General features: G+C 40.1%; 1 protein-coding gene and 1 long non-coding RNA gene across 2 annotated transcripts in view; one reads left to right on the top strand and one right to left on the bottom strand.

The window, feature by feature from the left end:
* Positions 1-21,203, top strand: part of LOC145464546 (mitogen-activated protein kinase kinase kinase 3-like) — a 31,965-nt gene extending 10,762 nt beyond the window's left edge. Inside the window, exons 5-9 of the mRNA XM_081448478.1 lie at positions 12,269-12,398; positions 14,294-14,364; positions 18,128-18,231; positions 18,923-19,090; positions 20,954-21,203. Of these exons, the coding sequence (XP_081304604.1) occupies positions 12,269-12,398; positions 14,294-14,364; positions 18,128-18,231; positions 18,923-19,090; positions 20,954-21,203 (723 nt within the window). The remainder of the gene's footprint in view (positions 1-12,268; positions 12,399-14,293; positions 14,365-18,127; positions 18,232-18,922; positions 19,091-20,953) is intronic.
* LOC145482393 (uncharacterized) overlaps positions 1-23,481 on the bottom strand; it is a 145,719-nt gene that overhangs the window by 66,067 nt on the left and 56,171 nt on the right. The window lies entirely within an intron of this gene.

The following is a 23,481-nucleotide window of genomic DNA, read 5'->3' as shown; positions in this document are numbered from 1 at the left end:
CAAACTTGACCCCTTTCTAGACGAAGAAGGCGTACTACGAGTTGGTGGGCGATTGAGACAGTCAAGCATCGCTTATGATGTGAAACACCCTGTCATTCTGCCCAAGAAAGGACATGTGACGAATCTTATCCTCTGCCACTTTCACCGGCTAATTAAACATCAAGGTCGTGGCATTACTCAGAATGAAATCAGATCAAGTGGCTATTGGATTGTTGGTGGAAGTTCCGTAGTGTCCAACCATATTTCCAAATGTGTGTCTTGTCGGAAGCTGGAGGCCGTCCTCAAGAACAGAAGATGGCAAACCTACCTGAAGATCGCCTAGAGCCCGCACCACCTTTCACTTTCTGTGCTGTGGACTACTTTGGCCCCTGGCCCGTCAGAGAAGGCCGTCGCGAAGTAAAGCGTTACGGAGTGCTGTTTACATGTCTAGCGTCCAGGGCTGTTCATCTCGAAGTCGCGAGCAGTTTGTCTACTGACTCGTTTCTCAATGCCTATCACCGATTTGTGGGACGCCGTAGCCCAGTACGACAGTTGCGATCAGACCAGGGCACGAACTTTGTTGGTGCAAAGAACGAGCTGCAACAAGCGTTATCCACATTGCATCATGAGAAGATACAGCAAGAACTAGCGAAGCGCAACTGTGACTGGATAGATTTCAAGATGAATGTCCTGGAGGCAAGTCACATGGGTGGCGCTTGGGAGCATCAAATCCGTACTGTTCGAAATGTGTTAGCAACACTCCTCACCCAGCACGCTGCCCAACTTGATGATGAAACCCTCAGAACCTTCATTGTGGAGGCCGAAGCTATCGTGAATTGTCGTCCACTGACCGTCGACACGATCAACTCCCCATAAATGCTAGAGTCCCTTATGCCCAACCACCTTCTTACGATGAAGTCTAAGGTGATACTGTCCCCACCTGGTGAATTCCAAGGTGCCGATTTGTACTCGAAGAAAAGATGGCGTAGAGTCCAGTATCTAGCCAACGAGTTTTGGATGAGGTGGAGGAAGGACTATCTACAGTCCTTACAGCCAAGGCAGAAGTGGATAGCCACGCGGAGAAACCTGCAGGTGGATGACATCATTGTTGTTATCGATGACAACTCACCGCGAAATTGCTGGAGAATCGCCCGTGTAGAGGAAACATATCCTGATGATGATGGTCTGGTAAGGAAGGTTCGCATCAAGATTGCCGACCGGAACCTGGATGAAAACGGTCGATCTGCTGGACCACTGACCAGCCTATGCAGACCAGTTCAGAAACTTATTTTGCTGTTGCCCCACGAAGAGAGGGAAGACCGGGGAATCCCCACCTGAGGAGCCATTTTAAAGAACTGTATGGGCTTATAGCCTATATCAAGGGACATTGATTTGAACAGTGGAACTTTAATAGTTGATTTAGTTTTAGTTTCTTTGATTAGTTTGGTAAATTTCTAGCGTAATTTAGGGGAACCATGTAACGAATACTGTTTATTGTTGTGATTGCGTGACCGTCAATATCTCTTTGTTTTGTGCGACATATCGATTAGTTGTCGGCATTACCTTTCATTCGGACACGTGTAAGTTACAAGCACATGTAGAAGAACATTGATCGAAGGATCGTCGAAGATACCATTGTAATAGGACGGGGAAAGAGGTATGTTATGTAGTTTGTCTTTTAATTTAGACCCCGAAATGTATACCACTTAATCGAAGGCAGATTTGTTACGCTTAAGGATATTTGTGTTGTTTAGATTTCTGTATATGCACGCCCCGTGTGCTCGAGTTAAGAACATTTAGATTAGCATAGATTTATAGTAATAGCTTTATTCTGCTCGTTGTATTTCAGTTTTTACGAGCTTTCAAGTCCAATAAACCAATTGAGAACGATAGATGCTTGGAGGTTCCGTTATTTATAAAACATTTCTCCGATGCGGCGCTGGTAATAAATTCAAAGATCGATTGATGTCAGCGTCCGCCCCGTTGCACTAAAAGCATGATGTGATCCCATGAAGTCCCGGGAGCACTAACCATGTGCTCCCAGGATTCCCTGCAGCTTTTTCCACTGTGCTTTGATCCGCAAACAGAAGAGTATTTGAGCTCGTATTTGAGCTTTTATTTCTCCCCTTTTTTGTTACTCTAGCTTAAAATTTCCTTGCAAGAATCAATCTACGATGGTTTGCACGATCGGGACCCACCTTTTCCATCACGCAAACATCGCTGTTCAAAGGACAGTGACAAGCTGGAGTCCGTTCTGAAATCTCCCCAGACCCTTCAAAATGATGTCTCCAACTGTAATAGCTGTTTAGCCCTTTATGAGTCCCGCTTCGAACAACAGAAAACGGCTTTCAAGCCAGACCATGATGTCGACTGCAACGCCATTTCCTTGTTGGTTTCTGAAGACCCCTCATACGAGTCTGGCAACGGAGATAAGGCTATTGAGCCATCAGCCGAGGCAGAATTGTCGCCAAATGAGGCTACTAAGCCACTAAACATGGCTATTAACGTTTGCGCTAATTGTTTCTGCGCATCCTTACTGTGCATACAACTTCACACGCCACGTCATGCATGAGAGTGCGGACTAAGTTATAAAATGAACAATGATAGGGCAGATGGCCATTGCTATAGTTTTGTCTGGATTTAACAATCTGGAACGTTCGGTGAGCCCCATTTTTCTTTTGATGGATCATTTTCTCTACCAATTTTCTCCGTTTAGTGAAAAAATAAAGAAAATCTATCAACTAGAAGTTTGAATTTTTTGCAAAATGCACCATCAAATTCCGTTCTTTTTAGCTCTTCGTTTATCGGTGCGACGGTTTCAAATTCCTCTTGAAGGGTTAAGTTTTGTGAAAACGTTGGCAACATTTGGAATTACTTATACAACAGACCCACTTCTACAAAATATGACTAAGATCATTTGCCTCCGTCGTGTCGCTTTTGATATTTTTGGCTATAAACCCCTGGAGACCATGCTGAATTACGTGCGCCAATTTTTCCAAATCAGGGTAGTTTTCCACACGCGTTATCTCTGAAACGAAGTTGGTGACCCCCAAATTTTTTTGCATTTCTGACACAAGCAACTCATTATCTGACTGCAGAAAAAATTTAAAAAAACCTATCAACAAAGCTACTGGGCCACCAAATGAGGCTATTAAGCCATCAAACAATGCGTCGAGTACAGGAGATACCAACGCAGGCTAAAATGAGGACGCCAACTCTGCATGCTATGACCTTGACGCTTCTGTCGTATCCTGGAAACTCTCCAAGGTTTTTTCTTCATTCTTGGACAAAAACTTCCAACAGAAATGAAAGAAGGTTTTGGCAGCCATTAATAAGGCCAAGATCAGTTCAGCACCACAAATCTTCACCAAACATCTGAAACCTGTAGCCGCCTTCCTGAAGAAGTAGGGGTACCGAATCATAGTGCACTTAGACGACTTCCTTCTTCTTGCCTACTCCAAGGAGGAAGCTCAACATCTACCTCAAATGACGTTAACTGTATTGCAATCACTGGGCTTTCTCATAAACTGGACGAAATCAACCCTGTCCCCAACTCAGACAATAACATACCTTGGGTTTGTCATAAAGTTTCAGAGGGTCTATGCAGTCTGCAACAATGCTGTCTTTTAGAATCAAATGACAGGAAGTCAACTGGCCAGTCTTCTAGGCACCCTAGAGTCTCGTCCTCTTGCCATTTGGGTAGCCCCTTTGCATCTCAGGGCTCTTCAAATTTTGCTTATCCAAACCCTGAAACCACCAATTCAATTTCAGCTGTCAACTAACACTCAACCTCCAAGCTCGGGCGGAACTATCCTGGTGGATACACAATTTAAATAAGGTCAACGGCAGCCCTGTTTCTCCTCCACCTCCCGATCTAACAATTCTCTCGGATGCTTCTATGCTAGGTTGGGGCACAACATGTCAGGGCAAATCCACGAATAGCAAATGGTCCAGTCAGGAATCAACTCAACACATCAACTTACTGGAACTGAAAGCAGCAATTCTTGCCTCAAAAACAGTCCTCAAGGGCCAGTCTCACAAGGTCATACTATTGAAGATGGTCAACTCCGCCATTGCTCTACATAAACAACAGGGAGGTACCCACTCAGTTTCTCTGATGTCGTTAATCTGGAGAGCTGGTCTTCACAGAGACATCCTAATTTCTGCTTATCATGTCCCTGGAAAAAAAAATACCATAACCGACCAAGAGTGTCATACCTGCCAAGAGTCTCATACCTTCCTAGATTCCAGTGACTGGCTACCCGACCCAAAACTATTCTCAGCCTTCCTCACAAAGTGCAACACAGATCTGTTTGCCAGTCACCTAAAAGCTCAACTATTTCATAACATCAGTTGGAGACCAGATCCAGAAGCATTTCATATAGATGCCCTGACTCTATGATGGAATCCTCTGCAGGGTTATGCTTTCCCCCTTTCAACCTCATTCCAGTAGTTCTCAACAAAGGACAATGCAGATCTAGTGCTTGTAGCACCGATATGGCAAGCCCAACCATGGTGGCCAATCCTGTTGAGTCTTTTAGTCAGCAACCGTCTCATACTGCCACACAGTCCACATCTCTTGCAGGATCCCTCTGATCTGAACAGGGTACATCCGATGTTCCCACACCTTCATCTGACTGTGTGTCAAATCTCTAACAATACTACCAGACAGAAGGCTTTCCTGAACAGGTTGCCAAACTGCTCCTCTCAGCAACTTGGTCCTCAATTCGCAAAGCCTACTGGTCAGCATGGTCCCGCTGGAGCTAGTGTACTGAAGGGAAAATTAATCCTGTTTCAGCCCCCCTCCAAAATCTTTGAATTTCTACCAGATGCTTTTTCAGATGGTTTGGAGTACAGCTCCATAAATGTACTGCACTCAGCTATCTCCTCAACACATTCCAAGATTGACAGCTTAGCTGTTAGACTGCAGGCAGTCTCTCTTTTCCTGGAAAATTTGTGGGGAAGAATGCAAAATAAGTAAGTGTGCAAGTGTGCTGTGATTGTGACATGCAAGCGGCGATGCTGCTAGCCACTAGTAGCGAGGACGTCGGAAGAAAAACAATTTGCGGATTTTTGAAGAAAAGAGAGACTGCTTGCGGTCTACTTCCCTGTAGGTCAACACTGTCATGTCACCAAGCTAATGAAGGGAGTACCCAACTCCCGTCCTCTGAAACCAGGGTACTCACATGCTTGGAATGTCAAGAAGGTCACAGTGCACCTAACCTCCTCAGGAAGCAACACCTCTTTTTCCCTCTAGCAGTTGTCAAGGAAACTTGTTATGCTCTTTGCCTTAGCTTGCCCAAAAAGGGCAACTTCTCTGACTAAAGTAGTCTTAGATACTGTAAAATCGTCTCAGAAGGAGTTGTTTTCTCCCCTACTTCCCCCAGAAAGCATGGCAACCCCAGTCAATTAGCCCAGGTCTTCTCAGGTTGTTTCCCTTACAATTGGAAACTTCGTCACGATGAGTTTCTCTGTCACTACCTCAAAAAATTGCATGCCACCACTCAAAAAATTGCGTGCAGTTTGCCCCACTCTACGGTGCTCCAAACCAGACCCTTTGCTCATCTCTTATAGTAAGCCTCACAAACTGGTTACCTCTGCTATCATTGAGCGCTGGCTCTGGCTTACCATTCAGGATGCTGGAATCCACATGGAAATTTTCAAGGTCCCTTCAGTTCGTTTAGCTTCAACTACAGAAGCAGCCAATGGAAGTGTTTCTCTGGATAACAACGGGTACTTTTGTCTGATTGGCTGATTTGTTACCCTGGTACTCAGACTCTTACTGGGCGTGCGCTGCTGAAATCATAAAAACAAAGATGGCATCCGAAAGAGCGATTTCATCATTGACTTTGCTTCATCGCTTGTGCTAGGGTTTTAGGTAAATGTTTCAGTTTTTTGCTTTGTCTTCTTTTTTCAGAATGGCAGGAAAATGTACGGCGGGAGAGCTCAAACTTTTCACAGGTTACCGTTTTCGCTTTTACTGGTGAGCAACTGTTTTCCTCGTGGCTCTTCTTGTAGCTGGGTGTAGGGTGGAAAAATGCTCCGCAACAAGTGCAAAAAACGCGATCTTACAGCGCGTATGTAAAGTTTAGAGAAGGGGTAGTGTGTAGAAAGTGCTGCTGTAAATTAATTAACAAGAATGCAAGGGTGTTATGGTAAAAAAGGAGTTTGTTATATCTTTTTAACTAAGTAAATACTTGTATCGATCTGTAAAAATTTACTTTGATTGGCTTCCTTGGAAATCAATGTGATATTATAGTAGAAATTGCACTCTCCACTCTGAATCTTTCTCTGTTTTTATGGGCATTTGCAAAATAGGGAAGTTACATCAAAAATGGCTTTGAGGTACACATAAAGTGAACTGTTGTACTAAACAATTTCAAGACTTTCAAGCATCCTTTTGATTTAACATTATAATATAGAAAGGACCCTGTGCGTACTCTGATTGGTCAAACCCATGTTTTATCAGAGTACAAAACATAGAAAAAGCGTGTTTTATTGTTTTGTGCGTGTAAAATCTATATCACATAAAGCAAATGAGGAAGCCTAAGCCGTGTATTACACTGTGAGAAAACATTCCGGACATTTGAGAACACTTGAGAAATGTAGAAAACACGAGCTGCAGGCAGGTGTTTCCTACATTTCCCTTGTGTTCTCAAATGCCCGTTGTGTTTTATCACAGTGTAATTAATGGCTCAGGCTTCTTTAGTTGTTAAATAATTACAATTATTATTCCATTTTAGTATAATTTCAAGAGGTGATTATAAGAATTGGACATTCTGACTGGTCGAAAAGCTCATCATATGACGATTTATTCACCCCGCTAGAGCTTGGCTACTAAGCTCACCACCTTTGCCATCTCGGCATGTAAACATGGCGGACAGTTGCTGAATGAAGTTTTCATTTATTCAAAAGACATCACTCCAAGTGCAGGATATTTTAAAGGATGGAGAATTTTCAAAATGACTGCTGTCGCCCTTGGACAAAAATCTTTTCAAGAACTCGTATTCAAGGCTTTTGAGAATCATAAACACGTTGGTTGCGTCGATCACCAGCAGGTCAGATCGATTGACCGAAATTTATTTTTCTCCAGACTAAAGCAACTCATTTTTGGCGATGATGACAACTATGAATGAAGTCAACTACCATAAAACAAAGGTACCGGATGAATTTATTTTGCGTAATGTTTCGCTTGTTTGTTTTACTGCCAAACTCGGTGAGTAAATTGATGTACATGTAAGCCTATTATTAAAACTACGGCTTCATTGGTGTATGCACTCGAGCAATTGCGTTTGTGTTGGTATGTTTTAGTCCGTTATTTTGTAGTCCTTGATATTCACCTCTGAAAATTATACTAAAACAATTATTCACCTCAGGCTCTGAACATTGGTGAATATTCACCAATATTCACTTCACCTTTGGCGAACAATTGTTAAATATGATACAATTAGTACTATTGTGTTTGGAAGCAGAGAAACTCTTTTATGGATAGCAGTTTATCTTTCCTGCTTCAGAAAAACAGTTGTCACAGAATATTGCTTGCAGGTACTGTTGTTGGTTTCAAGAATATGTCATTTTTGTTTGCTCTTTTTTATATGCATTAAGAAGAATGATAAATGGGTGTGATGTAACACAATAATGTTACAGGGCAGGTTGATAGATTTATAAAAAAGAAGTGTGTGAAAAAAGGTACCATGCGACAAACATAAAAACAGTTACCACCTCTCGAGAGGTTTGTCTTTCCAACGAATTAATTCATAAAAGTTGTAAATTATGCACAAATAAAAATGTAGTGCACTGTAGTGATGTAATAATAAACTTATAATAATAAACTTTATTAGGCAATGCAGACTATAAATATATATACAGACTAAATAAGAATATAAATTGATTAACATCGATTGTAACAGATCTGTACACCTGCCAACTTTTTTTCAGTAAAATGCGTGAGATTTTTCGTCTCCACAGAACCTGAATTTCCGAAGATTTACCGACGGCTACCGAAGATTGCCGAAGATTTCCAAAGACTTCCGAAGATTGTCGAAGATTTCGGACGACTTCCGAAGATTGCCGAGGATTTCCCGACGACTTCCAAAGATTGGCGAAGATTTCCCGACGACTTCCGAAGATAACCGAAGGTGTAGAAAGATTTTCGACGACTTAACCATGACAAAGTAAACCGGAAACTTGTCACGTCACACAATCTAAACAAGAGTTGGTGTCGCGAAGTCAATACGCGTAACTGAGTAAGCTTGAAGACGCTTTTTTGCTGGACTCACCAACTGTTTTTCGCCGAAAAAAAAATTGAATTTTTATTTAATCGGTTTTTCAGCAATTACACTCGTTATTGCCAGTTAGGCGTGAGAAATTGGTCTGAATGCGTGAGATCACAATTTTAGATCCGCAGGCGTGAGACTCACGCTTAACGCGTGAGAGTTGGCAGGTATAGATCTGTGATCCAGGTTGCGTTGATTGTAATCCAAATAAGCATGATTTGTATTGTTTTGAACTTCAGAGATCAGCGGACATGCAGATGTATGGAGACCTGTCTTTAATCTTTAATCATTATTTATACACGGTAAAAATTCATCAGGTACAATAAATTCACAGAAGGGTTAATCTGTTAATCTGTTAATCTGTCAATCTGTCAGCCCTATTTATAGGCCCTCTGCTTTGACTGTTTAGTAGTGATATCCGCGTTGATTGCTGTATTTGATTTGACTGCCCTAGTTCGGCAAGGTAGTTTCGATGTTTATGAGCTGACTAAACATGGTGTAAGAGTCCTGGTTTTTGTTGTTGTTGTTGTTGTTATTATTATTATTATTATTATTATTATCATCATTATTATTAATTAATTATTTTTATTTTTTACAGTGGAACTAACAAACTTGACTATTTACAGTAGTAGTAAAATCAACCTTTGGTGACTGTTGCTAGTTGCCTAAAAAAACCACAGCCGAAGCCCTAACCCTACTGAATAATGTTGAACTAATTTCTAATCCGAATTAACTTAAACCCTAACCACAACAGCCTTGAGCATTTTACTGCCCTTATGTGAAATGAGCATCTCTGAGGACACGTGCTCTGATAAAATCAGCATTTCACTGTTTTCTAAATGAAATCAACATCCTTGCTGTCATGCATTAACGTGAACTCAACATTTTAACTATTTTTGACCTGAAATCAACAAAATTGAGCTTATACGTTTCGTGAAATTCACTTTTTGCTGTTTTATAAGTGAAATCAAAGTCCTTGCGCTCGTGCATTAATGTGAAATCAACATTTTAACTGTCTTTGACCTGAAATCAACGTAATCTCACTTGCATGTTGTATGAAATTAACATTTTGCTGTAATTTGAGTGAAATGAACATCTTTGCGGTCGCGCGCTGACGTGACAACAAATACGAGTTTTTTGTATACGTAATATCTCGAACACGATGCAAACTTCAGTGAAAAAAACATACACATACAAAACAATGTTTAACACACCTAAACAAAACCGCATGCGAAATTCGGAGCATTTTGGACAAAGTTCAATTTTGAGCATAATACCTTACGTCCTTTTTCCACCGAGCGCTTTGCATAAACAAAGCTGGGCTTTGCTATAAACCGAGGCGAGACTTTGACTTATAACAAAAGCTTGCCTCGGTTTATAATAACAAAGGTCAGCTTGGTTTATCATAACAAAGGTCCCGGCTTCGTTTATCTGAAGGGCTCGGCTGAAAAAGGGCGTTAGGTATTTTCATCAAAAGTGAACTTTGTCGAAAACGTTTCAAATTTCGCTTGCAGTTTTGTTTAGGTATGTTTAGCAATGTTTTTCTTCTAAAGTTCGCTTCGTTTTCAAGATATTGCGTATGCAAAAAACCACTCGGTTTTTCCTAGCGGCGTCTTTATTGAACGAGCGGTTATTGAACGGCGTCTTTTTGTGGAATGAAAAACAAAAGAAACCTTTTGCTTTGCTAAACGATGAAGTCACTGAAGCGTGGCATTTGCCGCTAGGTTGTTCGAACCGCAAGCGAACGAGGCGCTGGACGGGCCAGATTCGAGTTTGTTTTGTCGTGACGCCGATGCGATGGGAGGGTCGGCTGATTTTTTTTCCGGTTTATTTCTCTACTTCTTTCAAAAATCACAGCATCTATTTGAAAAAAAAAAAACCCGTGCTGTTGAATCTGCTTAAAGTAACCATTTAAGTTTGCGTCGCATCGAAGTCAACCTTCGAAGGATTCGCTCCAAAGGATGCCGCTTGGAAAATTGAGCTTTTTGCATACGTTATTTCTCGAAAACGAAGCCCAAATCAACAAAAACAGTTACGCGACAATGCTTTTCATGTCAAAACAAGCCAGTCTGCCAAAAATAAGCTCGATCCTGCAAAAAATGAAAATCGGCCCAAAAAGCGATGTGTATGGGTTATTGACCAAGTGTGAGGCCAAGATGACTGGATATTGGCGGGCAAGATAGCTCCATCTTGCCCGCTCGGGTAGCTAATCACAACGCAGGATTTGATTCATCTTGCACACTCACGGAGCCAGCCATATAATAAACACCCTTTTTGCACGAAACCCTCCATTTATCAACTACCGGGTCGAGTCAGAACGAGAGCCTTTCAATACAAAATCTTAAATCGTATTCTCTACGCTAATAGAATCTTACATGAAATGAATTTTGTTCCTTCTCCGATGTTCACTTTTGAGGAGATCACGAAGAAACTCTTGAGCGACCTCTAATCAGCTTTGCCTACACTATAAACTTTTGGCTTTCTGTTATTTCATGGTTAAATACTTACAATATGAATATTGATAAGCTTGATGAGATAACGATCCTTTTTGGTATCTCCGATGACAACCCAGGGTATTGTTTGTTAAATCAGATAATCATTTTTGGGAAATATAGCATTTATCTATGCCGTTGTAAAAATATCAAGCCGTCTTTATCCTTACTGAAGGCCAAAGAAACAGAAACTCAAAAAATAAAATTTTTAATTGTAAAAAAGATTAAGAAAGAATCTATTCAGTACAAAAATGGCAAAACATGTTGTCGTAAATATTTTTCTCAATAGTTAAGTAGCAGGTATATAATTATACCATATACTGATCAACCCTACCCTTAGTTAGATCTAGCTGACTGTGAATGTAATGTACATGTAATGTAAATTCGTAATTAGCATAAGTGGGTAGTGTAAGCGTTAGACAAAGTGTAATTAAGTACGTTATTGTTTGTATCACTCTTGTAATTGTGTTTTAAGCGGTAATAAAATGTTAAAAAAGTTTAAAAAATTATAGAATTTATGTATTAATGTCCGTTCACATATCATGAGTTGGCTTAAAGAGCCTTTGATTTTTTGTTTGAAAATATTTTTTGGTCCTCTTGTCGTTCGATTTTCCTTCTTCTACCATCATAGGTTTTCAAAACATGCACTGTTATTGACATATGAAGTTACTGCTCATTAGTGACAACTATCTCTCCTATTTTTTGAGGCTCTAAGATTACCTTTGGGATAATATAAAATACATACATAGTAAAGCAATTGCCCAGCCTTCAGTCCTTCAGGAACACTATCACAAAATTAGATATTGTCAGTATTTCAGAGAATAATGGTTCACATACTTGTCTTTTATATCTAAATACCATGTAGTTATTTACAATCACATTGAAGTCATGATATATTAGCTTGTGTCACAGCTGCCCTCCCTGAAAGAAAATACTGAGAAAGTGTCCCTGGCAAAAGTTATCCATGCATTAAAACCATTTCAGTGTCACAACAGCTGACGACTGGCACACAAAGAAAACAATTGTAATTTATCTATTTGCCTATGTAAATACTTTCGGCACGGAAATGAAGTTTTCATAAATATATTTTTTTATTTACCTTTTTTTGCGGACTAGCAGAAGGGTAACATTGGGTTTATCTTTACATTGACTGTTATTAAAAATTACAGTTAGATTTGTACAGTGTAACTGTAATGGGATTTGCTGTTAACATACGTTACCTCAGTTACTCCCCACGACTCAGTCATCCGAGAAGTTCATGAAATGAATTTAAGCATAAGTTTCAATTTTATTTTTATATATTTTGCCACAGCTCTTTTAGACTTAAATGTGTTTGAAAAGCTTAAAAGACAGCCTGTTATGAATCTGAAGGGTTTGTGGTAGTGGGGACCACCCTGGTGCAATCCTTGTCCAAATAAGGTTGTTGCCCAGCATGTACTAATTGTGACCTAATCGTTAATAATGGTCATTTATGGCCAGAATGCTGTTAAAGTATCTTTCTGTTGCTCTTTGTTTTCGTAGGGATCATTATCTGACTACATAAAAAAGAACGGAGTTCTTTTTGAAAGGGAATCTGGATGGTACACAAGGCAAATACTGGACGGAGTGTTTTTCTTGCATTCAAATTTCATAATTCACAGAGACATAAAAGGTAATTGTAGCCAATAAGTCGTTCTGCACGTTCGTATTCATTTTGTTCTTGTTTCAGTGTGGTACAAGCCTTTTTTATATTAAGCATAAATATAGTATGTCTACACGATGGGCAGGAAGTTTTATTATTTTTTTGTGAAATGCAAAATGAAATACGTAGTTGATATTATAATTTCCCCCCATAGCAATCAAAGGAGACTCGTCAAACTCGTGGATTAAGTAATCTAGAGATGAAACATGTTGGTGAATTTGCAATTACTGGTGTATTTTTAAAGCCGGGTTCATACCACGCAAGGTCGTACTTATCTCACAAAGCGTCGGCTTTTTTCGTTGGCTTTTGTTGCACACATATTACAGAATAGCTAGGGTGGCAAAATTGCAGGTGAACAGAGAGTGGTAAAGGCTAAGGGTTCTTGGGTCTCAGAGGACACTCGTGCCAAAGAAATCATAGAGTACTCTCCTCCTCCTCCTCCTCCTCCTCCTCCTCCTCCTCCTCCTCCTCCTCCTCCTCCTCCTCCTCCTCCTCCCCCCCCCCACACACACACAGATCTTGATGTCGATGTTTGTCTACCTGCTGGGGAAATTTACAAGTATTCAAGTCGTACGAGCATACAGACCTTTTTCATTGTATTTCACTCAAGGCTATAAGTAAGGTTTCTCATGGGACAGCACTTCTTTTCCAATGTAGAACCGCTTGTCTCTCTATGGATATTGCACGTAAAGTAAATAAGTAGCCTCATTTGCAAGCATTTTCAGTGTTGATCCAAAAAATCTTTCCACCCATAAATATGTGCTCCTACGAGCTCACAGAGCGGTTTCTTTCCCTTTGTTATCTTTTCAATCAGGAAGCAGAACTGTAAACACAAGGGAAGGTAAAAATCATTTACGCTTGTCAAAATCAAGTATTTGGGATTTTTTTCCAAGTTTATGTGCATATCACATCCCACTCGGAGTTCAAATCAATATACTAAAATAAACAAGACAAGTATAAAGAACACAACTTTAATCTAAACTTAACTCGATGCCGGTTGAACGTGGACTACTCAACATAAAAAACTTAAGTTCTATAAACTGCAAAGCTCTGAACGAAGGTCCCGTTTGATTGAACGTTGGATCTCACAGGAGATCTAATGAGCCAAACTTGAAAAGTAAAACGATAATAAGTCAAAGACTACTGCAAAGCTGACACAAGGTATATTCAAAACAATATTTCGGCTGGTCTCAGGTTTAGATGTTAATAAATTATAAAAATGAAATTACAATATTATGTAATGGTGCCGATGTTTGTCCTGGTTTCGTCCATTGAGAAGTGTTCGTTTCGCTCATATAAGTTCATTAAGGTCCTCGAATAAGACACATTCTCATCAAAGCTCACCACATTAATAGGTCACTTTCCAGCAAACAAATGCTCATCGCCTGGTCGTTTTGAATGCCTGGACGAGTCAAATGCTCATGAAATTCAGCGTTCAAGTTGGCCATAGTACTAATTCGAACATTCGAAGTCAACTCCACTTCAATTAAGCGAAACACCTACCATTCGGGCTGGCAGGATGCATGCTTTGAGTAGTAACCGCACAAATACGATAGCGAGGCTCGCGCTGACTGCACGGTTACTATTCCAATATGGCGTCGGGCTCGGTTACTATTCCAGCATGGCGTCGGGCTCGGGCGCTCTCGTTTGGGCCGACTAATTACGAACAGTGTCTACACCTGAGTGACTGAGTAATACATTTGCATATCGGAGTCCCCGCAAGAAACATGTTTCTACGCTTCGCGTAACCACAAGTTTAAAAATGGCTTACTGTATCATCACCTATGCGCTGTAAATATTGCTGCAATTGAGTAAAAGTTAATTTTTACTGTAGGTCTCATAACGTCTGTATTTCTAATTTCTAGGATCAAATCTTCTTCTAGACGGCAAAGGGAAGGTGAAATTGGCTGACTTTGGGTTGTCAAAAATGAATCAGGTATTGATTGTAGTAGTAACTGCACAATAAAAGCTTATACTTCTCGTTTTCAAGTTTTGTTGCTATTGTTAAGGTGGCTCAAAACATTTTCCAGCACCTAGATTTTGATGGGTCATTATAACCACTCTTTATCACTTGATGCTACAATCATGGTATCAAAAAACTACCCAATCATTGGTGAACTGCACCCAGAACACATTATCATTTTCGTGACAGAATAGGTTACCACAGCAACAGTATGACCTGCTAAAACCCCCCTTAATTACAGGTTTAGGGGCTTATAATTCAAAAACAGCAGGACCCATCAAAATCTAACTGCTGGAAACTGTTTTGAGCCACCCTGAGGACGGTGTGTACTAAATACAAAGGTTTTTGCTCCAGATTAGGACCATGCGGAAAAAGCGTTTTTCTGAAAAAAAGAAGGAAAGGATAGTTCTGTACAGATTTCCATAGAATTAACCTTTACATACAGAAAAGCAAACTCATTTATAAAGATCTTAAAACTGCATGGTAAACGGTAACACAAAAACCAGTTTTGGTATGTTTTTAATAACAAAATCGTTGCAACAGTGCGTTTACCGTCTCTGACAGCCTTCCTCTGGTTCACCTAAAATACAGTCTAACAAGAGCCTCCAAGTAGACTACACTCATGCGCAGGAGGTTACAACTTGTATAAAATAGGTACGCAATGCGTACATGTCAGACATGCAATTTGAAAACCTTTGCCACCTGACAACAAGAAATAATACAGGAGAAAAGCTAATTTGAAAAAAGTTCATCATAGATCTAAGATATAGATAATGGAGATGCATGAGAGATGATAAGTGCTGTAACACACTGTTTCATCTTTATTACAAGGATATCATCAGGCGAATAACAAAGCGAGCTGAGTCGAAAAATTATAGATAGAGAATTAACGAAGGATCAGAATTGCGAACTGGATGAAATATCTTTTTTTATAGAAATTCTGAACTAATTAAAATCTCTTTAGGCATTTTCTGTTCAGTTGTTATACCTGTTTATGTTGGTTGTCAGGAACATATTCCAGTACTGAGCCATTGTATCAAATATCAACTTGCCTTATTTCTATTATATTTGTAATTTGATTTTAAAGTACACTTGAAACTTGATAAAATAACAGTACTCATCAGTAGGCACCTGGTGTTTTTTGTATGTTGTTTCACGCAATGCCATATTTCGAAAAATATTATTACATATGTCCTTACATATGTTGCCAAAAACTTAATAGGTTTCAGTAACTGATACAAAATACAAGGTGCACAAGACCAACCAAGAAGCAGAAAAAGAAAGAGGAAAAAGAAAATTAAAAACACAAGCGGACTCTATTTGGGCAAAAGTGTTTAATTAGCTGACATTGCTCCTCACATTCTTCTTGACTCCTAAGACGAAATCCAATAGAAAATCGAGCAATTCAGCTTCTAATGGACAAAAGCCTTGTACCAGAATAACTTTAAGTATACTACAGTCCTTTTTGGACTTTCTAAAAGCTAAAGATACAAACAGTTGTCTGAAGCAACACCAAAAACAATTTCTCATGGGTAGTTGAGGAAGTAAATTACAAAGTTCAGAGAAAGTGTGCAAACACAGGTCAATTTCATTATCAGTTTCATTTCACCAGCACGTTCAAATGTTTCCTATATTACTTCAAAATTTGTTTTTGACCGACATTTGGTGTTGTTAGAAATGATTTCTTTTGAGAAGATATTTAAAACAGTAGTACAGAAGTTTCCAATACAATGTAAATAATCTCGGTAAAAAGTTTTTGTCCACTTGTTTCTCAAACTTTTGGTGGATTCCTTCTTAATACTTAGGGTAGTATATATCTAAACTGAACGACTTTTATCTGCATTTGATCTAATGGCGACAAGATAACGCTGAAACGTCATGTTATAGCGTTTATCTTTCTTTTAAAATGTTTTCTTTGTAACCGAGTCTTTTTTGGGAATTAAGGGATGAAAGAAACTATTGGGAAAGCCTTGGAACCTTGCTGGAATACAAAGCACCTTAAGATACCAGGACGGGACTCCACTGCGGTCAAATGAGTGCGCATGCTTAAGCCACGCGCGTGCGATTTGGGCGCGCGTGGGAATGGGTTGCACCATTTCCATAGAAACAAGCAAACGTCAAAATGGCGGCAGATTTAAATTTCACGGTATTTGCGGGGATAAGGCGGAAAGAAAACAGCTAAGGTTTTTACTTTAAACACAGCTCTTAAAGGGACGTCTCTTTTATATATCTTTTCAACAAAAAACTATCTCTGCAACAATAGTGGATTTTCTTGTCGAATTTACGCGTTCGTAGCGAAAAATGAAAACTTTTTGTTTTGATCGTGGTAGTTGTTATCGTCGGCCTCTCAAGGGGCAAATTTCCGGATGAAAAAACCCGTTGCCTGAGCAGTAAAACTTGGGAGAAGAACGTTTGTAGAGGCAGAATGATTGGACTTAGTACCAAGATGGCTCGAGTGGCGGAGGTTGACCGTGGAAATCTTGTGTGTGTATTTCATTGGCATCAATTAAGAACAAGTAACAACATCTGTTAGTGCCCGTTACCTACTCATTCGGCAACTTTGAGGAGAACCCCCATACCTGAGAGACTATACAGAGTTTTCGACAAATAAGGAAGAAAAAAAATGCCATCCTATTTTCTAATTAAAATTTCTCAAATTATTCCAATTGTGATTGCACAAATGTTGTGTTAAAAAAGTTTGCCTTTGAAAAGTGTCCAATAGAGTTGACAAGGTTAAGTGCTTTACTGAGGTCGACAAGGGTCAATTCGTGCCTCTCATTTCGTGCTTTCAGCATCTGATATCTTTAAAAGATCTTATCAACTTCAGTGTAACACAAAGAGGAAAACACTGGCAGCTAACATCTCACTCAAAACCCTACCGTGAAAATCAAAACACGAAACTATAACAATATCATATGATAATTTCCAGGTCAAATGCGTATCATTCTTTGTAAGACTTGGCCTTTCTCCTGCCAACCCTTTCCGGCCTGCAAATTTAATCAATGAATATCCCCTCTCTGTTATTTCATGTTGTCGTGGGTAAAAGAAGAAATATAAATAAACATTGTGGGTTCACCCTTCTCTTCAAAACTTCTCCTAATTTATAGCACATTAATATTTACTACATGTTATTTTTAGAACTACTCGGATAAAATCGGTAGCCAGGGACTTTATGTAGCACAATATTTTTATTTCGCATATAATAAACCAAACACTTTCATCGATGTAAAAAAAAGCTCCCTTCCTGTAAAGGTCTTTCACAACTAAACATATTTCTCGTCAAAAAAGGCGCAACACTCCAACAACGGTACAGAGTGACGTAAGAGTGGCGCTAACGGACTCGCGTAAGCAGGCTACCTATTGTCTAAACACACTAAAAAATATAGCCTGCGTTGCCGGCGTAAACGGAGAAGGGGTAGGGATTGGGTTGCAAAAATCGCGAAGATGGAACAGCACCCTATCCCGATAAAGAAGCCCGTTTCTAATAAGCAGCCCAGTTTAATTTCCGTAACCCGTAAAATTCAAAACAGCAAAAAGAACGCTGCACACACACAAGTACGCAGTGCAGATCTATTTTTTAGCAAGGTCTTAGCCACGTGAGATGAAAAATTGGGTGCATTTTAATTTAATCACTGTTATTTATTTACTTGTTTATTTATTTACACAGACGGAACTTTTTGACCAAGTTTGTGGTGAGCACGTTTAGAAAATAACCATTTTTTATCACACTTTTCAGACTATCAAAAGTGAGAAAAGTGTGGTATCTCATTGCGGCACCCCGTACTGGATGGCACCAGAGATATTCTGGGGTGAAGGATATGGACAAAAAGCAGATATTTGGTAGGTTTCGTAGTAAAGATGGCCTTTTTACTTTAGTTGGTTTCTTTTGGAACAAGAACGGGACAAAAGTGAATGGAGAGAGTGCTCGGTTACCGTAAGTCCTCGAATTAGCGCCCGGGGCGCTTATTTCAAATTTAGGAGAAGATGGGGGAGGGGGGGCCTTATTCGAGGGAAGGCGCTTAATCGAGGGGGGTGGGGGGCTTATTTAATTTTTCCCAAATGGTGGCCTGACATAATACATCATCTGCGCGTAAACAGCAACATAAGCTGTTTATCGACATAAAAAGCTGATCCTAAAGTTTAAATCGCGGCACCGTTACGGTTTTTTAGTACTTAACGTGTTCACTTAACGTGTTCACAAACTGAAACAATGTACAAATCTAATACTACACGACGAAAACTATACATCCTTGTTGTCTCAGTTCTCGTCAACAAAATGGGGGGAGGGGAGGGAGGGGCGCTTATTTTAAATTTTGGCCGATAGGAGGGGCACTTATTCGAAGGGGGTGCTTATTCGAGGGGGGGGGGGCACTAATTCAAGGATTTACGGTATGCAAATCTACTTTCGAAAGCCATCTTTGTTCGTCTCCACCACCGTATCACAAGGCCACTTTTAGTGTTTTAATATCACTTCGCCAGGTGATGCCAATGTCATATCGCAGCTTAAAAATGTGTGAACCTTATTTTTAAGGAGTCTCGGCTGCACAGTGGTGGAAATGTTAACAGGTAAACCTCCAATGGGTCATCTTGAACCAGCGGCGGCCATCTTTAGGATTGCATCAAGACCCATCATAAAGCTTCCACTTCCGGAAAGCGCGTCGCTAGATGCAATAGACTTTATAAAGGCTGCCTTGACATGGTTAGTAATAGTTACTGTTTGAAGTTAAGCACTAAGGAGACAGTGGTATTGTAGTGGTATTGGCAGAAAGATAATGGAGTTCAAGAAAATCACGATGGCAATGGCAACGGGAACGTCGCTAAACAAAAGGTTTAATGAGCAGGACAATGGCTGTGCACTTGCGTTAAAATTCTTGGTACATCTCTTTGCCGTCCTCTGGAAAACAACAACGGGAAATGACTAAATTCTGCGTTGTCTGAAGAACGTGAACCACGACGGCTAATTTTTAAAATTTCTTTTTCAAATTTATCGCCGTGCCCCAGATTGAGTTTCGTGATAGTTTTGATAGTGATAAACAAAGTAAATGACTTACAGGAGTATCGTGAGATTTGTAGGTAAAATGTACGTTCATTTTTTAATCGACGTTGTCCTTGGCGTCGCCGTCGTAACTTCTTAAACTCCCTAGTGATGGCATGCAGAAGTAGAGGCACTGTCAGTTGTTTAGGAAAGTGACTGGCATCGGTGGGGACTCTAATACCTACTGCTTGACTTATGTTTTTATACCCCCAAGCTGAAATAAAGTTTTGTATTCGACAAGAACATAGCACATGACACCTCAAAGCTCAATACTTCCCTAGGGTAACAAAACTCAGAAACTTTCTAGAGCAATCACATCTTACACCGTGGGCTTGCTTGTGAACAGAATGTGTCTTAAAACTGCGAGAGCGCATGAGCAGGCTAAGTAGTTTAGGGTTGTGGAGTAAAACCAAGTGGTTTTACCGTTTTGTACACGCTAGAGCGGTTTGTGATTGAGTCTCCAAAATAATCTGGCAATTACTTTGGTTTTGGTTTTGGTTTCACTACGGTTTGAGATTGGCTGAGTAGTCTAATTGGTGAGTAATTGGTTTGGGTTTGGTTTTACGAAACTCTGTTGCAGATCGCTCTTAGTAGTCAACGGTTGAAAAACAAAATTATCTGTATACGAAAAAAAATAATTTGCTGGTTCAAAGAAGGCTATCTCAATACAAAATTCATAGTGCTGCGGTTATTAAGGCTGGTTTTCACTAGCGCATAAGCATAAACATAAATAGCATAAGTAGACGCAGTGAGACGCAAGACAAAACAAGACAAGACGATTTTTATTTGAACTGTAGAATTTGCAAGGTTAAGTGATTTTAATATACAAATTAACTAGACACTTCAAGAACATTTACTCGGGCTTCGTATATATCATTTTGAACTCACACATGACTCACTTGTTGTCTTGTGAGTAAAAGCAGGAACTTTGCTAATTTGGCTAGCTTTCAAGCTATAGAATTTGTGGACCAACGCATTTCTAAAACGCTCGACATCTTTGTATGTGAGATGAGCGTAAAAGGTGTGAATCTTTCCAAATCTTTCTTTACAAATCACAGCATTCTGTAAATCATGTTGTTCACTAAGAGCAAGCGCACAATGACCAATTCTCAATCCCAGTTTCTGCTCTCTCCTCTATGAACGCCTTGCACTATGACTCCCCATTTGTGGCCTAAGAAGAACGGCTTACGTTTTTAGGCTCGGGATTTCCTACGGAGGCCCTAGTGAAGCCCGAGTAAAAATAACTTAAGAGCTAAACTAGGTGGGTGACCGCTCTTAAGTAGCGCCTTTTGTTTTGGACACTTTCCTGACGGGAAGGTGCTAACTATCAACATCTTACTGCGGGTACATGTGCGCATGTTACTTATGCTTATGTTTATGCGCTAGTGAAAACCAGCCTCAAACGACCGAGAAAGGTAATGTAGTGTTTTCAGTTGGCGGTATAACAAAACATCAAGGATCTTGGGGGAAACAAAACTCACTGCTTCCCTAGGGACCAGTCATTAATACTTATTATTGTTTTTGTAGGAAACCTGATGAACGGCCATGGTCAGAAGAGTTGCAGAAGTACAAGTTTGTGAAAGTCACCACGCCAAAATATGAAGGGAAAATTAAACCTGAGAATGAGAATCCAGGAGGATTTGAATTCAAATCTTCAGCACCAGATACCGAGTCCTTAAATGCTGAATGCATGGTGTCAATGACTGAGAGTGAACCATTCTCTTTTAAAGACATTTCATTGCATGTAAGTAATATCATCCAGAATCACAAACAATGAAATATCATGTCCAAACTTCCATAGTTATATAAGAACACCCGAAACGATTTTGAGACCTGCTGGATGTAGAATTATGCAATGGATTTTTTCTACCCTATCAGGGGGCAGCATTGTTAGAGCTTTTAGGAACTGGCCTAGTAAGAATCTGGGCGCTTTCCATTTAACCAAAAATTCCAGTGTGAAATTTCCTCAGTCGAATGGAACAGAATTTTCCCGTTGACTGCACCAGAGTGAAAAACCATGATAAGGCGCACATTTGTTCGCTTGGAATTTTTTGATGACGCCAAAGTTTAAATTGCAAATGTAGAAGTAACCAGAACACTGATAAAGGTTGGTTCTCATATAATCGCCCCGATCGTTTCTATCACCGCTGTCTTACGACTGGGGCGATTATATGAGAACATAACACAGACGATCGTTAATTCCAGAGCGATTGGGGTGATCACGATCGCTTGGATCGTCCGTGTTCTATCCCGATGACTGGTCGCATACCGGGGCGATCGTGAACGATTTTATGAGAACTGCTTTCTCACCGAGAGACGATCGAAGTGCTCCAGCTGTCCCATTGTGCATCAATATTATCCAGAACTCAACGCGGCCTCACAACCAACATGGCGGCCAAAAGAGTAGAGTTTAATCAGGCGTTGTTCATGGAAGAAGTCCAAAAATACGAGTGTATAAATCTATATACAACAAGTTTTCGAAGGACTATAAAAATAAGTATGTAAGGTTCAATTCTTGGAAAGCTATAGGAGAAAAGCTTGGTTTGGATGCCCTGAGGCAGAGAGAAGATATAAGAACATTCGCACCTCGTACGGACGTTACTTAAAGAAACGAAAGAGTGTTCATCAGATTCTAGACGAAATGCCTAGGCCCAGGCCTTGACCACGCGCTTGACTCATAGCAGACGATTGGGACGATCAAAACGATCGGGCGATTTTATGAGAACCAATCTCAAGTCGACATTGTGACTTTTTATTGACCACAACAGCAGGGACCTTATACAAACCACAACGGCAGTGAAAACGTCGCAAGACGGTTTAATGAGTGGTACGATGGCCTTGCACGCGTTATAAATCTTTGTACGTTTCGCAGCCAACCTATGCATATTCTTTTTTATTGGAATTAAAATAATATTGATGCTTTCATGACGAATTTAGTTGTGGCCAGTATTTATCGACACTGAGATAAGTGTCAAGATTCTAAAGTAAAATATTTATCCATTTTCGATTACGCGTCGCCGTCATCCTTGCGTGAGATGTCCAACTCGCTGTGATCACGTCCAAAAGAACTAGTGCTGAATAGAAAATTGCGAATTTACATAATTTCTGAAAAAAAAGACAACCTCCTGAGGTATACCCAAATTAGAAAACCCGAAAACTTTATCCTGGAAAATTCCATTCCATTTGGTTTTCATCCTGGAATTTTCGGTTGAATGGTTCGCTTTTTGGAAATTCAGCATTTTTCGGATTTTCTGGAACCTTTCCAAGGAAATTTCCATACCATTTGGCCCCATTTCGAATTTTTGGTCGAATGGAAAGCGCCTTCTGTTCTCTATGAGTTCCTCAACTTCTCTACAACTTTTTTGGCTGATTTGTTTTTCTGTTTGAGCCGTGTGCCCCATTTAGCGGTCACCCCAAAACGCAGACCATGCAGACTGCAGACCGCTGACCGTGCAGACCATGCAGACTGTGCAGACTGAGTATATTTTACTTTTGACTCGCATATTTTTCGGTTCTGTTCAATTATATATCGGAGTGTTTGTTATCCACGGGCCGCGTAAACTCGGTGGTATGTGACTTTTGATGTGTTAAAGATTTTGCAGGGGAAACTCCCTTTAGTCCTAAATATGCTTTAGTAAAGCTATTTTAGAATGTAGAAATAAACTTCACTTGTAATGTAATGTCAGATGTAACATGTGCAATTTCTACTCTTGGTGTACAAAATGTAATTCCGAATGGCTGTTAATTGGAGTGTGACTGCGATCACGCCAAAAAAGCCTAGCGCATGGAAAGATCGATCACAGAGAACCGAATAGCATTTGAAATTCCCAGCGCAGTACGGTTGCCATGATGAGTTGATGCGACGGTTAATTTACCTGTCCTTATAGCAGTTGTGTTTTTATGGCGATTTAGACTATGAGTGGTCCCTCTTTCGCTCAGTCCATCGTGCGTGACGCATAAGAAAACCTCGAGGGAAACATTTTATGCGAGCATTTTTTTCCTCGAGGTTTACTTACGGTCATGTTCAACTAAGCGAAAGAGGGACTCAAACACTG

The sequence above is a fragment of the Orbicella franksi genome, chromosome 1 (genome assembly GCF_964199315.1).
Source record: "Orbicella franksi chromosome 1, jaOrbFran1.1, whole genome shotgun sequence".
NCBI classification, from domain to species: domain Eukaryota; kingdom Metazoa; phylum Cnidaria; class Anthozoa; order Scleractinia; family Merulinidae; genus Orbicella; species Orbicella franksi.
Note: the sequence above shows the minus strand (reverse complement) of the source record. Positions and strands in the feature narration are given on the sequence as shown.